The 16,700-nt window shown below is 36.7% G+C and overlaps 1 protein-coding gene across 1 annotated transcript; it reads left to right on the forward strand.

Annotated features, from left to right (window-relative positions):
• Positions 1-94: 94 nt before the first annotated feature.
• Positions 95-16,663, forward strand: LOC116291259 (Fanconi anemia group I protein). The gene is made up of 48 exons (XM_031698410.2): positions 95-337; positions 418-493; positions 572-666; positions 796-831; positions 942-1,024; positions 1,426-1,493; positions 2,115-2,181; positions 2,264-2,305; positions 2,640-2,763; positions 3,521-3,609; positions 3,929-4,052; positions 4,426-4,515; positions 4,677-4,755; positions 4,836-4,893; positions 5,084-5,166; positions 5,464-5,631; positions 6,131-6,189; positions 6,269-6,340; positions 6,434-6,504; positions 6,910-6,970; positions 7,086-7,224; positions 7,498-7,553; positions 7,693-7,761; positions 8,063-8,164; positions 8,530-8,605; positions 8,681-8,772; positions 8,951-9,034; positions 9,112-9,149; positions 9,236-9,321; positions 9,627-9,723; positions 9,827-9,926; positions 10,582-10,661; positions 10,738-10,801; positions 10,976-11,078; positions 11,574-11,656; positions 11,738-11,860; positions 11,951-12,002; positions 12,240-12,316; positions 12,413-12,463; positions 13,066-13,134; positions 13,563-13,662; positions 13,830-13,978; positions 14,150-14,194; positions 14,455-14,511; positions 15,065-15,214; positions 15,710-15,805; positions 16,215-16,322; positions 16,500-16,663. Exons 1-48 carry the CDS (start codon positions 254-256, stop codon positions 16,632-16,634), a joined length of 4,110 nt encoding a protein of 1,369 aa, XP_031554270.1. The 5' UTR covers positions 95-253; the 3' UTR covers positions 16,635-16,663.
• The last annotated feature ends 37 nt before the right edge of the window (positions 16,664-16,700 follow it).

Genomic DNA, 16,700 nt, shown 5'->3' on the forward strand with positions numbered 1-16,700 from the left:
ATTATCCAAATGACAAAAAAAATCCTTATATTCATCTTTTAGTTAGAAATCTAATGTCTATTGCCTTATGAGATCATTGTGATTTATTAATTTATTTTGATACTGAAAATGAAAATGATAGCTTGGGATCCCTGTGCTAGTCCCATGACGCACTGCGTATTGTTTTGGCGGGAAGACTCAAAGTTATGGCGGCTGCATTCTGATAATAACATTGTACTTCATTTTCCTTTTATTTTTTCAACCAACCATAAAAATGAATAAAAATATTGTTCGACTTGCCGATGAAGGAAACGTTTCTGCTCTTACAAAAACACTTGCTGAAGTACAACTCGAGGAGGTACATATTTCGTTCAGCTTAGCCTAGAAAGGTTCACATGCTCGCTTTCGTTTTCATCTCTTGCCGCTCTTTTTATTCAGCTCGGGGAAATTTTAGAAGAAAGAGCTCTTGAAGAAAAGGCAGACACAGTCAGTTTTATTCGAGCTGTATTAAAAGGTAAGCGTATTGTTTTGGAAGATTATTTTTTTTAAAGGTTTTTAGTACCTAAACTTGGAAGTGTTTGGGTTTTTGCAGGGTCTTCGTGTAATACAAGTGATGGTTTAAAAAGAACAATGTACATGTACAAACAAACCATAAAACTGCTAAACAATGGTGAAATAACTAACAAGGTAACAAACTAGTCGTTACATATGTAATGCATATTTTTGTCAAGATAATGGTTGAAGTGGGAGGGCCATACCTCTATCTAAAAGTTGCTGAAGTATGTTTTCTTATTGTTCTTATTATTTTATTATTAGGTATCAACAGATATAGTTGGTTTTCTTCTTATGGAGGTAGGCTTCTAAATTTTTACAGAAGATGTTGCTTGTCTGTGAAAATTTTAATCCCATTTTTAATCCCATATTTTCATGTTTCGTTTATTTTGTATTTCATTTACTTCAAGCTGGATGCTCTTCCTGGTAAAGCCTTAGCAGAACTTGCTGACGTTTTTTTGGATGCAATAAAAGAAGGATCAGTCTCTGGAAAGTAAGAATTTTTATTTGCTTATTTATCATATATCATCATGCAAAAATTCTAAATCACGATATCCAAATCATTTGCATTGACATCCTGGGGAAGGGGAGAGATATTTATACGTCAATTAATTACTTATTGTTTTACTGTTTATAAGGCCAAACAAACAAAATAAGTGTGTTTCCTGTTGTGTGACCAACCCTAATTTTCTTGCTGATTTTTGCCGGCCCTAATATTTTTTTCATTCCCAAATGCACCACAAGGTTCCCAGTAAGCTAATTTTCACTGTTGTATCATTTAAAAAAATCCGACCTACCAACCCAATCATTTTTCTCATGCAACAGGAAACAAACTTATTTTTTTGTTTGGTCTAAGGATTGTTTTGTTACTAACATTGTCCTTTCAATTATTAGGAGCCTTGAGTTGCTCCCTAAAGTATTGTCTGCTGTTGCTGCTAAAGAATCTGTACCTTTGACAACAGGTATTATTAATGCGTTCTGTTAAGTCTCCTACTCAAAATTATACCATTCTATATAAATTTTGTACAAGCAGCTGCAGTCCTCAATATAATGGCTGCTCAATGCCCCGACGTGTTGACTGTCCGCAACAGAATGATGAACAGTCAAAATGACTAGCGTAAGAGGCATTTGGGCAGACAAGTACTAAAAATTAATTGCTTGACATTGTAAATGTACTATTGCAATGGTGTGGTGGTCATCTCAAATCACAAGGTGTTATGGGTCATCAAGGGAGCAAATATACAAAGCTTTGTTATTTTAATGGTGTTGATTGACATTGGATTAACAGCTCACAACGAGACAATTTGACAAGAGATTAATTGAAAATGTAGACTGTTCCACAACTGAGTAAATTTCTCAAAGATTGTGGAATCGCATTTCAGTATCTTTGTTTTGCTTTGCCCCCCTAGTAGACCGATAATGCCTTGCAATCCAAGATGGCCATGGCATCCTCAAAGTAGTCCATTGACCAGCTGTTGTAATTTTTAGCTTGAGTTGCCATCCTGAGTTTTGCCTGTGTTTCTTAATACCTTTCAATATTCCCTTGCTTATTTATTAAAATATTTTTTTATATATACTGGAAGATTGTGGTGGAGAGATGTCTGGGCCTGAATACAAAAGACAAATATTAAACAGCTTGTGTTCCAGCAGGTATGGGCACGGCAATGATGTTACTATCCACACAATTGGATTGAATTTTTAATTTACCAGATTACAAACCTTTCATTTTCAGGTGGGACTCTCAATGTGTGATACATCTGGCTGCAATGTTTAGGTAGGCCATTCTTTTATGTTAACATTTATCCTTGTGCAAAACCTAACAAGCTAAATTCCCATATAATCTGTGAGTTAGCCATACCCTTACTTTGATAAGCCCAGGGTATTATTGATATAGACTGTAGGGGCAGATTTAGGGGAGGGGTGGAGGGGGGGATATGCATGCCTCCCTCCCCATATGAGCTGATATCTACTGCATTATTAATGCTTGAGTTTGTGAAGGTCTTGATTATAAATGTAACTCCCCTTCATAAAGAACTCCAGGATCGGCCTTTGTATTAGCAATTTTGTCCACTTTCTGTCTTATCCTCAAAATGTTCATTCTCATATAGGGATGTGCCAATGAGTTCTGAAGAGTTGAGGTTTGTGATAGATAAGTTACAGAGAATGTTTAAAGAGCTTGACCTCCAGGAGCTTCCTCCTTTGGTGTATCAGCTGTTATTACTCTCCACTAAGGTAAGAAACTTGCCTGTAGATTGTAGATTTAACATCATTTGTAAATTGTTAACCATTGAGCTATAGCTGTATCCGGTGTGACACTTGTTTCCATTGGCAAGCCCTGTCCAGTGTTCTTACCAGGCCGCGCCAATGCGGGATTCGTGCATAAAAATCAGAAATGCCGCACAAATGTCAAATCTATGCACCCCCAAGGGCGCATGAATTATCCAAAGAGTACTTCCTGATAGTTTTAAAGATCTAGAGTACTTTTGAAGTAATAAAAGTCGCATTATATTGTCGATAAACAAGGTGAAAGTCCACATGAAACGCCACGAATCGAACATAGCCGCCATCACCAAGACGTCTGGGATTAGTCTGTGTTAATTGCCTCTGTTTATTGATGGCCCAATTATGGCTGCCCAGCGAAATTTTATTGTGTTGTCATTACTAATAAAACTGTCTTTCATTGTTGTAGATTTGCAACAGAGTTACTGGCTAAAAACATTATTTGTTGTTTTAAGATTTTGGGAATGGCCCATCCAGTTTTCTAAATGGCCCCTAAATTTCGGATTGGTGGGCCCTTTGACCCCCTGAAAGAAATTCCTGGTAAGAACACTGCCTGTGCATGTGTTTTGGGAATCAAGGGTGGTTTAGCTAAAATGCATATTCCTCTTACCTCTGGGGTATCAGGTTCAAGTTCTGGAATTACAGACTTATGGATTTTTTTGTAAGAAGAGTTTGTCAGGTCTATTCCTAATGTTGTTATTACATGTAGGGTCATAAGAATCTGGTCCTACAAGGTGTGTTGTCATTCTTTAATGAACAAGATGAAGCCTGTAGAGAAGAAGAAAAAGCACAAAATCAGTAAGTGAATGATTGACTACAAACACCTGTTGTATAGCTTTCCAGAAATTATCTATACCTCCCATGGAGGAATTTTTTAAAAGACCCCCTTACCTAAAATTCCAATTTTCTTCCATGAAAGCTCTGTATTTTTTTTCTTTCTCTGACCCATCCACCACCCTTCAGAAATTCCAAATTCCTCTGTGGTTTGGGTATGGATAGTTTTTGATATTGTGGTTGAGTGATCGCCAAGAATGGAAATCCATGATGATCTGATGAGTCACAGTTTAATTTTGTGTTTACAAAAATAATGTTTTTGTACATATTTTTGTTTTATCAGTGATGGTGTTCAGTCCATCTCAAAAGAGCAGCTTCGACATATGGAGGGCACCATCATCTTGCACATTACATTTGCTATAAAACAAGACCAGAATCTTGGCAAAGAGTTGATTAAATTTCTTAAGGTATTAAAGCTATTTAACAACCAAATTGATATATTTTTCTTTAAACCAAATAATGTAATGATGAGACATCCTGATCCATGATGTTATTGATATTTTTAGCTTTACAGGAAGATTTATTTTCCCATTACAGACAACACACCCTTTTCTTGAGATAGGGAATCATTCAAATGAGATTCTTTGTTTGAACTGCACCCATATTGTTATAGAATATCTCAAGAAAGTAGTAGATAAGTATTAAAAGGTTTGCAGTGGGAAAACATATAAATGGATCAATATTGTGAGCTTGCAAGTTGTTGAAAATATTTGCTTTTTGCTGCTTTAATATTAAAATAATAATTGCAATTAATCAATCTCATATGAATCTTATGCACAGGCTTCCCAGAGTTCTCCAGGAAAGATCCTAACACCCTTTACTGTGGCATTGTCATTGTCTGTGGCTCAAATCCATAGATTTGAAGAAACAGTAAGTATCAGTCAGTGTCCTGCTTCCAGCTGCTTCATATTTTGAAATTCTTCTGAATTCAAAACTTTCTTTAGGCATTTACAAAATCCGTAGTCACCAGTAATAAGGTTCTTTCAAAAAAATGGCATCCTCTCTATACTAACTGTAAGTATTTGTTTCAGGTTTTTGATATACTCAAGTCTTCAATCTTAAGGAGTTTCAAGGATGAAGAGAGACAAAGGCAATCCAAGTGGATTAAAGGTTTTTATTAGTTAGTAGTTACTTTTTTTTCCACATGGATGTTTATATTTCTTTAATGATTTAATATGTTTATTTTGCAGAAAATATTCCTGAATGTTTCAAAGTACAAGACTTTATCCTGGAAACTGTGCAGAATAGGTAATAATTTTTGTTACCAAAAATCTTATACTTTTTTGTACTGTCTTTTCCCCTGTGCATTTTGTTGTCTAGCAATCAGCTTGTCTGCTGCAATCTAATGGCAATTTACAGACACGTCTAGTCTAGTCATAGTCTACCAGTTGGTCTAATTAATGATTTAAAAAGACTTGAAAATCTTATCTTACTGTAGCTTGTTTGGCTGGGATCATGTCACACAAGGTCTTGTTCAACTTGGGTTTTTGTTGATGGACAGTTATGGACCAAGAGTGTTTGGTAAGTGATGACAAAACATGATGATGATTATTATGACCATGATACATGTTGATGAAATGAAAATACATGATGATGATGTTGAAAATGATGATGCAAGATGATGATGTCAATGATATGCATGATTGATGTTGATGACATATGATAATGATGATAGATACATAGCGATGATGCAAATTGATGATGGTTATGATACATGATTGTTGATGACACATGACAGTGATGATGCATGATGATAATGATGATACATGATGATGACATAAATGATGATGATAAGAAGAAGAATTCTGTTACATTCAGAGACCCATGCTTTAGAACATCTCAGTCCAACCCAACAAGCATGTGAGCTTGGCTCCAAGGTTCTCCTGAATACCTTCAAAGGACATGAAATGGTCAGAGCAGAGATCCTGGAACAGATTCTTAACAGAGTGGTAACCAAGGCAACCACACCTGTTGGTCATTTTATCAGTGAGTATTTGCTAGTGGGCTGGGTCGGAATTAAGTTTGGAATGCAATGATGTCATAAAAGAAATATGCATACTCAGTAATGCTGTTGCTGCTGCTGTTACTCTCATTGTGGCTCATGTTCATACTGCTGGCCCACTTTCATTGCTATTGCTGCTCATGTTTCTAATGATGCTGTAGGTGTTGTTATTGTCTTTACTGCTATCGTCATGGCTTTGGCTCATTAATATTGATGATGCTGTTGTTGCATTTGTTGCTGCTGATCTTGCTGTTGTTGCTACTGCTGTCATCGTTAACACTGTTGCAGTTGTTGCTGCTTCTATTGTTGTGGATGCAGTTACTGCTGATGTTGCTGATACTCTGTTCATTGCTACTGCTGTTGTTGCTGTTGTTGATCATGCTTCTGTCGTTGCTTCTTTTGTTGTTGCTGTTGGTTGTTGTTGCTGTTGAATTTGCTCTTTCTGATAGTTGTCATCCCAGAACATTATTTTCTTGTTCATAGACCTTCTCTCAAGCACAGTGCGGTCTGCTCCCCATGTTCTATTGGAGTCTCTACCAAAGGTATCATAATCATATAACCATGTCATTCCTTTGATCATTAACACTGAGTTGACCACGGTCTTGTCTAATCATGTTACAGGTGAAAGAGGCTCTTGATTACCTCTCTTTTCTCCCACCCAGAACAGCAGAGGGTCTTCTAAAAGCTCTTCAGGTAAGCCTATCTGTGACAGTAGTGTATTAAAAAGTCAATATCAAGACACACTTAATATTAACAGCTCATCTTGTTTTGTCTTTTTTTTTTCAGCCTCTTATGAAGATAAGTCTTTCCTTGAGAGATTCATTGATTCTTGTGCTGAGGAAGGCAATGTTTTCTAGGTACAGTAGACCCTCAGTATTATGGTAGATTCCTCCTCATGTAAACCATTATCTTGTTTTGGTTATGGGTTCCCTGTGTATAGCATTTGAGAAGAGAATGTAGGGAGAGAAGGCTGCAACTCTTGCTATTTCCTTCCCTACCCATTCCTTTTCATTTGTCTTTCCTTTTAAGATCAACACAGGACCCCAAAACGTTGAAAGGAAGAGTTGCCTTTGGAGAAGGCAAGGGAGATCATTGGTTAACTTCCCGTCTCTTTTGCCAATCTTATGCTTTTAGATTCGTAGTTGTACTTGACAACTGTCAGTTTCTTGACTCTATAGTATTAAATTGGTTTTGATGCATATGTGGCTATGCTGTTATGATGTTATTTATAATTTGTATTTACAATACACCGTGATTTATAGGCAAGTTGATGCAAGAAAAATTGCTGTTACAGGTTTTCTTCAGCTACTGAAACACTTTAAAGTAAGCCTATTCAAGTTTACTATGATATATATCTCACTAGTTGAAGCTCAGTGAATAGTTTTTAATTTATGTGTAGAAGTGCCTTGTGCCAACATGGATTTTTGTACCTTTCCAGGTTCTAGGAAGTGGTGGTCTTGGATCAAGTCAGGCATCTAGCCAAGCAAGTGTTTCTTTTTCCCAATGTAGTCAAGTACAGGTTGATGTCCACATCAGAGGAGGTGCTGGCAATGAAGCTCTTTGCCTGGAAATTCTTGGTAAGTAGGAAGAGCCATTTTGATGATGGTATTCTAAGGGGTAAAAGACATCCTTAAAAAACAGTCCCTCTTTTTTTACGACAAAAACAGTCTAAAAAACTGTAGCACTTAAATCAGCCAGTGGCTTTTAAAACGACCACTATACCAACTATGCTTTCACACATTAAGTATATACCTGTATAGAGACAGGACTTGAAAAGTTGGAATCATTCATTAATTTTGTACTTTCCTAAGCTCAAATAAGCATTTTAATCTCTCTTTTTAATTATGCAGGAAATCTAAGAAGATGCTTTACACAGCAGTCTGATGTGCGAATTCTTCTGTATGAGGTATATTATGAACAACATTTAAAAAATACTGTCAGTCTGGCTCTCTTGAGGATCGATTACTAATTGTTTTCATTCATATATATCCCTAGTCTAATGATGTGCTAGTTCGTACTGAGGGTGTTTTTTTTACTTCCTTTAGGGCCTATATGATGTTATGTGTCATAATCCTCAGCTTCGTCAACCAATACTTGATGCTCTGTATGTGCAGGTATATTGATTTATGTTGGTTGCTCTTCCCTTAATCTCAAAAGCCATCTATCTATCCATCCATTTACCAATCCTTCCAAAAAACCTGACACCTGTCACCTGTCCTGGTATTTTCTATGCATTTGTCCATCCATCCATCCACTCAACCATCCATCCATCCATCCATCCATCCATCCATCCATCCGTCCATCCGTCCATCCATCCACCCACCCATTCATTCATCCATCCATCCATCCATCCATCCATCCATCTATCCATCCATAATCTCAATATTAAAATGCACACCATGTATACTTTGGTAGTTCCAAAAGTACTATGAGACAGAAGATGACGTGACTCCTCCCATCAAGCTTGATCCCTGCCTGTCAGCCTCTGGTGAACAAGTCTTCTTAGCAGAGCCTTTGGTAAGAACATTATGTATCCAACATTCTACTCTGGCAGCAAGACTTCATTTTCTTCATTAAAAGTAACAGTTAATTACAGAAACAATACCATAATGCATAATACTACTTTGACAGTACTAGCGTAAAGGGGGCAAATATAGAGCTACCCTTAGGCTTGATGATATATTTTTTTGTATATCACCTGTCATTATTACAGGCAAATGAGTCACATCAATCATCTTTACCCTTGAAAGGAAAACACACACAAAACTCTTTATATTATTATCTGCCAATCTTTGTTTTGTTTTGCCCCCAAGACGGCCCATAATGCCCTGTGATCCATTCCATTACTCACTGGTATTCTATTCTATTATTATCCTTGATAGGCACATTTACTAAGTGCCCTTCAGCATTGTACATTATGGTGTGGTGATCACACAAGTGAAGAAGATGATGACCAAGGTAAAGATAGCATCAAGCTTTCTGCTTGATCCTGATGCTTAAAATTAAACTCCAATTTTTTGACATATTTAACAGATAATGTGGAACACTTGTTTAATGAAGTAGAAGACCTGCTACAGTCACTTACAAGAAGAATGATCAAGTCTGAGATGGAAGATTTTGAACTGGTAACTCCATACTGTGTAGAGAAGAGAAATAACTCAAATATTTCTATCTCTGCATTTTTATTTTATTTCCAAATCTTAGAAAATGTGACTCGTACTTTCATTTCATCTTTTATATCTCGAATTTATTATTATTATTATTATTATTATTAATTATTAATTATTTTTTCTTGATCTTCAGGATAAATCTGCAGATTTTTCACCAACAACAAGTGTAGGAATGAAGAATAGTTTCCTAGCAAATCTTGTCTTGGGAGTTTGTGAGGTGTGTTTTTGTTGCCCAACAGTGCTTTAACTTAGACTTTTCATATACTTAATTCGTATGAATTTTATTCTTTTCAGCTTCTTCTAGAATTCACATTCACAGAAGGAGAATTCAGGTACATTGAGAAAACAAGATTACAAGTTCACAGAATCTCTGGGAACAGAATTAATTTGACCTTCAATCAAACTTGTTTCATTTCAGCACTCAGTCAATAGAGGAAGTGACACAGCTATTTGCAGTTTATCACCAATTAGAAGACATCCTAAAAGAAAAGTCAGTTGTTCAAGGTATGCTCATTTTAAATTTTTGAATCATTGACAAGGGCTTAAAATAACAGCTGCTCAGCCACCATTCACGATGACCAGCCATATTAGGTTTAGTTCATTCATACCTCATCTTTGGCTCAGAGCTACTGGTAAAAATGAACGGTAGGCAAAGAATTGTCTTGGTACCTTCCAATTCTGTGTGGACATTGTCCAATGACCAGCTGTTATTTTAAGCTCTGTTTATCAACATGCCATGGATAACCTAAAAAGATAAGTGAGGGTTGTACAAGTAGCTCACCTATTGTGATATTTTGTATCAATTAAAGGTAAAAAGAGTCGTCCATGGGGCAGTAAGCAGCAGTCATCATCTACCAGTCTGTTGTCCTTGGGTTGTGTGGCTCAATTGTGCACTGCATTGTTCAGGTTTGTTACTATGGATATATATAACATTGTGTTGATACGGGTGTGAGAATGTTCTCAACATGATAATATATTAAATAACCATTCATGCTCTATGTTCATCCAGTGATTTGACTCCAAGCCATCAGCAAGGTCTAATGCCATTACGATCTGTTGCTGACTTTGTAAGATATGTCCTGAATGTCACACTGCAGAAACTAAAACAGGTAATTGAGAATTAATCAACCATCCACTGTTTAGCTCTGAAGTACATGTTTCTAGCTATTTGTGGACACTTGAATCTAAATCAATCAATCAATCAATCATCAATCAATATTTTATTCAATACTAATTATTAATATAACACAATATTTAAATATTTACATTTGTGAGAAATATGACATACATAAAAGTACAAGCTACCTATGATAACGTAAAAGTTAGACTAGATAGGTAGATACTTAGTACATAGATTTAAATTGTAAAAGCGATTAGGTAGATGATACATTTTTAAAAGGTTGAATGAGAACTAATGGGGGATGGGGTAAAGTGTGTGCTAACAGCTTCAGTGCTAAGAAATAACTGGCCAACAAACAGTGTGCATACAGACATAGATGCTTTAGTAAACTTGAAACCACAAATTGAAGCCACAGGCTGAATTATGTCAAGCTATACAAATTTAACACAAAGATAATGATAACAAAAAATATTATATTATCCAGCCAAGTGGCATCAGTTGGACCAAATATTCCTTAAGCAGACAGACTATATTCAGCAGCCGTTATGTTTAGCCCTGGAATTCTTGGGTGATAAGCTACTTTGTAGCTGGAGGGAATCAACTTTACTAGGCTTCAGACTTATCTCAAAAGCTTGTTTATTTAGATAAGTGAGAGTGGTACTTGCAGTGGTCCAAGAGGTAGAAACAAGGAGCATATCTATAAACAATGTCACTCCATAGCAAGGTAAACAGTCATGGCTATCAGGTGTTCTCAAACAATTTCACATTCAATGTATAATGCTACTGTTTACCTTGTGCAGGGTGTTCTTAAAGCATGTGTCTGGCAACAGCTGTATCAATGATGACAGAGTGAAGAAAGACAAGGTAAAATTTTGTACTTTTATAATATTAATGATATAAGATTATGTATGGTATGTAAAGATTGGTTACATGCATGCAGAGGGGTTGCTGTGGTACAGCATTCCATATCTACCAGAGTCAGTAATATTTCCTTGTGATCTCCAGCATATATTTTTATATTAACATTTCTTTTTCTAGAGTAAGAAACTGAGCAGCCTATGTCTGGAGGGACTTTGTATTGTGGTGAACATAGTTTGCTGTCATTATAAGGACAAGCTGTCTCATTTCCTGGCGATTATCGGTAAAGTACCAACAGTATAATCTTTTACTTGTGACTTATAAAACTCATAAATAATTAATGAAGAAAATGTAATAGAAATCATTGTCCGTGAGGAGGTTGTATATCTGATACAAAATCATCCTGATTAGCATACCCTTTAACTCCAATTTTCTTAGCCAAATTCAATTTTATCTTTAAAATTATAGTATGAATGTATACACCTAGACGTTTCATAAGTAATATACAATATTCGTGTCCGTGTTGTATCAGATATACAATCAATTGCCTTCGGATCGTGGTTGTATATCTGATACAACACAGCCACTCATATTGTATATATTACTTAGGTAACTAGTGCTTAACTGTAGACAGCACAGTTGGCAAGCTGTGGGTTTTGGGATACCAATGAATTATGTACATGTGATACTGTGTGCTCACTTAATTCCAACCAATTAGAAAGCAAGATTTATAACAAAGTTATTTATACCATTACCACATTGGTTTCTTCTGATGCAGATTTATCAGGGGAAAGCAGATCTGATCAGATTGATCAAGATGATGAGCAAGAACACATATATTCAACTATCAAAATATTTCAGGTATGGCTGCCTTACTCATAGACTTGTGTGTACATGGCCGATAAAAAAAAAACTAAATAAAACTTCTAATTGTTCTTTCAGCAACTCATTATCAGCATCATCTCATCTGATACACAAGACAGTGATATTAGTGTCAAGGACACCCACACACTTATCAATGTTATATCTCTACTGACTCACCATCTCGACCCAGACAGCCAGCAGGTATATTACTAACTCAACATGTCTATCAGATCACTACTTTAAAATATCAACAACCACTCAATATCTTTTTGCAATGTTCTTTCTTTTTAGTTTGCACATCTCCAGTGCTGGGTGCAACGAATCTGCAAAGAACACAATGTTGGTAAGACATTAAAGTTGGCATAAAAACCACTAAACAGGCATTCCGATGGTTTGCTATCATTCCCAAGAGAATCAAAGAGACAGATTTGGCAGCCATTTTGGTGGTATTAACAAAAAAAGCTAATAATTTTTAATTGTTTTGTTGAAACCGTTTTGTTCTGAGTATACCATGAACATGGCTGCAATGATGTAACATGCCAATCGTACATCATTTAAGATCTAATGTGATATTTTGTAGATGACATGACATTATCTAAAGCACTGGTGACTCTGCTGTTTTCTCTGACCTTCCAGTCAAAGACAGGAACATCTATGGTATGTTATGTCATTATGGCAGTTTTGAAAGCCCTAATTGACTACTTTGTATGCACTATTCATTATACCATGGTCTTTTTTATTGTATTGTTTTAGATCCGTGAGATGGCCCAAGATATTCACAGTCAATTAGGAGATGTAGACGAAGTATGTATGTATTAATATGATTTATACTTGACAATGACATAGGGTTACTGATGAGTGGATTCTCTATCATTAATAGGGGATGGGACCCATATTCAACTTTAATTCAATAATACAGCCAACTGAATTTACTGGATTATTATCTATCTAATCTAATCTAATGTGTTTACCACTCCTGGGTGGACGGCTTGATGCCTAACAGGCCTTGCGGCCCAATTGATAAGGCAGCTGGTTAGCACGGGCACTGAAGATGATGGTTGTCACCAACACTTCAGTGGATCTTTTATGTCCGCCTTATACAGGGTTATATAGTGAAGACAGACAGGGCCTACGGTTTTAAGTCCTTTCCGAGAATACTTGAAGGTCTAAACCATTTGCAGATATAACTACAAAGGCAGCACCTTCTCCTCAGTTATTTTAAGACCCTGAGTGTTGGTCCGGCCGAGGCTTGAACTATGACCTTCTGCACAACAGACCAATGCTCTTACCAACTGAGCTAACCGGGTGGCAGTTATATCACTACTTGAAACATATTTTACTGAAAATTCTTATTAATAAGATCCTGCATGTTGATTTTTTTAATGTTTAAATCTTTGTTTCTGCAGGAGATTGAAGTTGAAAATAGAACTCATTTTGCAATAGTTAATCCACGAACGGCAGCTCCTACAATTGCTGTAAGTATGCCTGCTTGCAAAAGGGGCTAAGGAGCAAAGTTTTAATGAAGGGATCATCAACTCTTCACAGTACACCCTTGCTGTAACCCCTTTTGTAGTTTAAGCATTGTTCGCAAGAAGGCACATCAGGCACCAATCTAGGAGAAGTTCGTTGGGTGTGCCTGTGGACTTTCTTGCCTAGTTTTTTTTCCTTTTCTTTTTTTTTTTTTTTTTCTCAAAATGTGGAAAATATCATATCTAAAGAACAAGAGACTGATGTTCATTTCTGGAGTGAACCTCCTAACTCAAATTCCCAACTTTTCCCCTATACCTTTTGGTAAGGGTTATTGTGCCATGCCTTGGAGTCCGTTTTGATTGGATGAGGAGTGGTGGATATGCTGTAACTTCTAGGGTCTGTCTGTTTTTATACTGTTTTTCTATGCTAACAGCTGATTGTAGTGAATCAGATGGATAAGATACTTGATGAATTAGACTGGACCATGTCTAAAATACGAGGTGACCTAGCTGTCACACAGTCCACACCTTCCAGTAAGTTGATTTCAAAAATCCTTTTTTTTTTTTGTGGTTCTATTTTGCGTACTATAATTATAATAATTTCTGCATTGACGCAACGTCTGTGAGAGGACTGAAAATGGGCAGTGTTCCCACAGTCTAGAATGATGTATGCTTATAAGGTCTCACTTATATATATTCAGATGCCAAGATGCCAGACTCCCCTGATAATACGCAAAGAACCACCCTTGAAAGTGCTGTGTGTGTTCGTCTTACTGGCCTTGTCATGGCACTACATGAACTAAGTCAGTCAGCTCTACCTGAAGGGCCATGCACTGAAAGTACAGTCAAGGTATGTATTGTCATTTTGGTTGTACATGGTGTGAGAAGTAAACACCTCATACAATGCTGATGCTCTACCTGTACCTATCCTCCTCACACCTAACCTCACACCTAAATGGCATATATATATATATAAGTATATTCTTTTTTTTTTTTCTTTTTTTTTTTTTTTGTTCATTAGGTGCTCACCAAGCTGTATGTTACTTTAGCAACATGTGGAAAATATGTAAGTCATCAGTAGTTCTCTCTCACATAGACACACTGGAACAATATCAGGCAGTAATAATAAATAACAAAGGTCTACGTCTATCTATACTGTCCCTGACAGTTTGTACTTGCATTGTATTTGGCCATTCCATTTTTGACTTGCATTAATTTGTGATAAGCAATCCTGTTTGCCATCTTACCTATTATCACTGTTCAGTGACAAACTCAAGTCTGCATGATGCTGAATCAACTCTGTTGTTATTCTCTTTTGTTTCTCAGTATATGGCACTGTATAACCAACGCCTTGGACATCTACCACCCAAGTTTGAAAAACTGGTGAGAAAAGTGGAATATTGATATGATATGTTTTGAATTTAAAACGACAAGTACTTAATTTGACTGGATGTAGTGAGTATTAACTCAGGGAGGGATTGCTTAGTCTTTTGACTCAGGGATGTAGCATTAAACATGGCAAAATATGGAACTTAGTGGAGGGAGAAAAAATAGAAAGTCTGGAGCAAAACACTTAAAAGAACCCATAAGCACCCTTAATCACAGGATGATGGGCCCAAAAATTGAAGCCATGACCTCCTCGGCACATGAGCAGCACACACCACTGTGAATTATTGATTAAAGCATTAACGAAAATACTTGCAGATGTCATAGAGATGTTTACACACAATGCATGCACTCATCACATGTGGAAATCCATTCACCATTTAAATTAATGACTTATCAAAGTAGCCTGCCTCACCCATCCCCCCCAAAAAAACGGGTGCCTTGCTCCCATGGAGGGAAAGGGTAATTTTTGAACAGCCTACAAAATATGACACCTGTACCACACTATTCTTGGACAATAGTTAGACTAATTGTTGTTACCTTACTTTAGGTGAAGTTAACAGGGACCCACCTCTCTCAACAAGTCTATGCCATGATCACATACATACAAGCAGTGCAGACCCAGTCTTTACAGGAGATGGCAGCTTCTTCAAAGGGCAAGGCAAAAGACAAGAAAAGAGCTCAAAACATGGCAGGAAAAGTATGTGATATCATATTAGCCATTTTGAGATTGAGGAAAAAACTGGGTTGAGTCAACGTTGCAGTATATCATGGGACTGTTTTAGGGTACATATTTCCAAGATGGCATCTATTATGTGCCCTTAAACAGCCCACAGTGCACTGCAATGCAAACTCAACACATTTTTTCTCAACCTTAAAATACGTAATATAATACCCTAATGATTGATCTAGACATAAGAGATTGGCTAATGTTTTAGCTTATATCTACTAAATTTTTAAAAATCAACTGCGCACGTACCCTCCCCTCCCCTGCAGTCCAGCCCTTAGGCATAAATGCACATGGGTGCACATGAACTGTTGATGGTATTACTGTAAGTCTCACCTGTACAATTGTGAATGCAAAGGTTCCTAGTTCTTACTGGTTTCAGAAGATGAACAGGTCCTTTATAAAACGTCTGCGTTATTTATTAATTCATAACTTAGGAATTTTTTATTTACATGCTTGTTCCTGCAGGCCAAAGTGATGAAAGAGATGAAGTCCATTCCCAATCTAATATATGCTATAGAACAGTATGAGAAATTTCTAATCCAGCTGTCAAAGAAATCCAAGGTAAGTCCTCTCATCCCCTCCCTCCTTTCCTTCTTTACTCTAACCTAACCTACCCCTTCCCTGACATTAACAAAATAGGTGGTAGGGGAGGGTGGTGTAAAAGAGCAACTCATATATTTACTATAACTGCTGTATTTGAACAGGACAGCTCCCATTAACCTTGAATCTTTAGTGACTGCAGGCTAAATTTACCATCTCACCATGATTTCTAGTTAGCTTAGTGGTTAGAGCATCTCACTAGAAAACAGAAGGTCATGAGTTCAAATCCTGTCTGTTGCTTGGGGGGGGGGGGGGAGGGGAATTTACTCAATAAAACATAATTTATATCTCTACTACTTTGAATATTTTGACCTGTTTGACTAGGGACCGTGACCTTTATGAATTACACAAATCCAAAAATGTTTTTCAGATCAACCTGATGGAACATTTCAAGAGAAGCACAGCAAGAGACTTCCGTATCAATGGTGCAACTTTAGAAGCAGCACTTAGAGATGACCCAAGTGATGAAGAAGATGAGGTATTTGTTTATTTCAGTATACTTTCAAGCATAAAACACACCCCAAAAACAGTGACCAAACTCCAACAATTCAATCACAGAACGGGGGCCACTGGTTTGTTAGCCTCTGGCTATTAAGTGCTATCCTTGTGAATTGAAAGGATAAATAAATGATATTAATTACTTTTTTCTTGTCAGGATGGATCAGAAAGTGAAAGTGAAGAACCTCCAAAGAAGAAAGGCAAGAATGAAGAAGGAAAACCAAGAGGTGGAAAGATGAGCCTAAAACAGAAAAAAGCTGCAAAACAAGCTCTAGCTGTACCAAACAACTAGGTAACCTTTATTCCAACTTTATTTTAACCTTGCACAAGAATAACTTTCTTGAATTATTTGCAAATC

This window comes from Actinia tenebrosa, unplaced genomic scaffold, assembly GCF_029948245.1.
Source record: "Actinia tenebrosa isolate PJP-AT-01 unplaced genomic scaffold, QUT_ActTen_1.0 PGA_scaffold12__29_contigs__length_12842862, whole genome shotgun sequence".
NCBI classification, from domain to species: domain Eukaryota; kingdom Metazoa; phylum Cnidaria; class Anthozoa; order Actiniaria; family Actiniidae; genus Actinia; species Actinia tenebrosa.

Bases quoted from the DNA above. Each gene is read 5' to 3' on its own strand.
- LOC116291259 (XM_031698410.2), top strand. From the start codon at position 254: ATGAATAAAAATATTGTTCGACTTGCCGATGAAGGAAACGTTTCTGCT. The intron at 7,225-7,497 runs GTAAGTAGGAAG...TTAATTATGCAG, and splicing joins TCTTTGCCTGGAAATTCTTG to GAAATCTAAGAAGATGCTTT. The intron at 13,135-13,562 runs GTAAGTATGCCT...CTATGCTAACAG, and splicing joins CGGCAGCTCCTACAATTGCT to CTGATTGTAGTGAATCAGAT.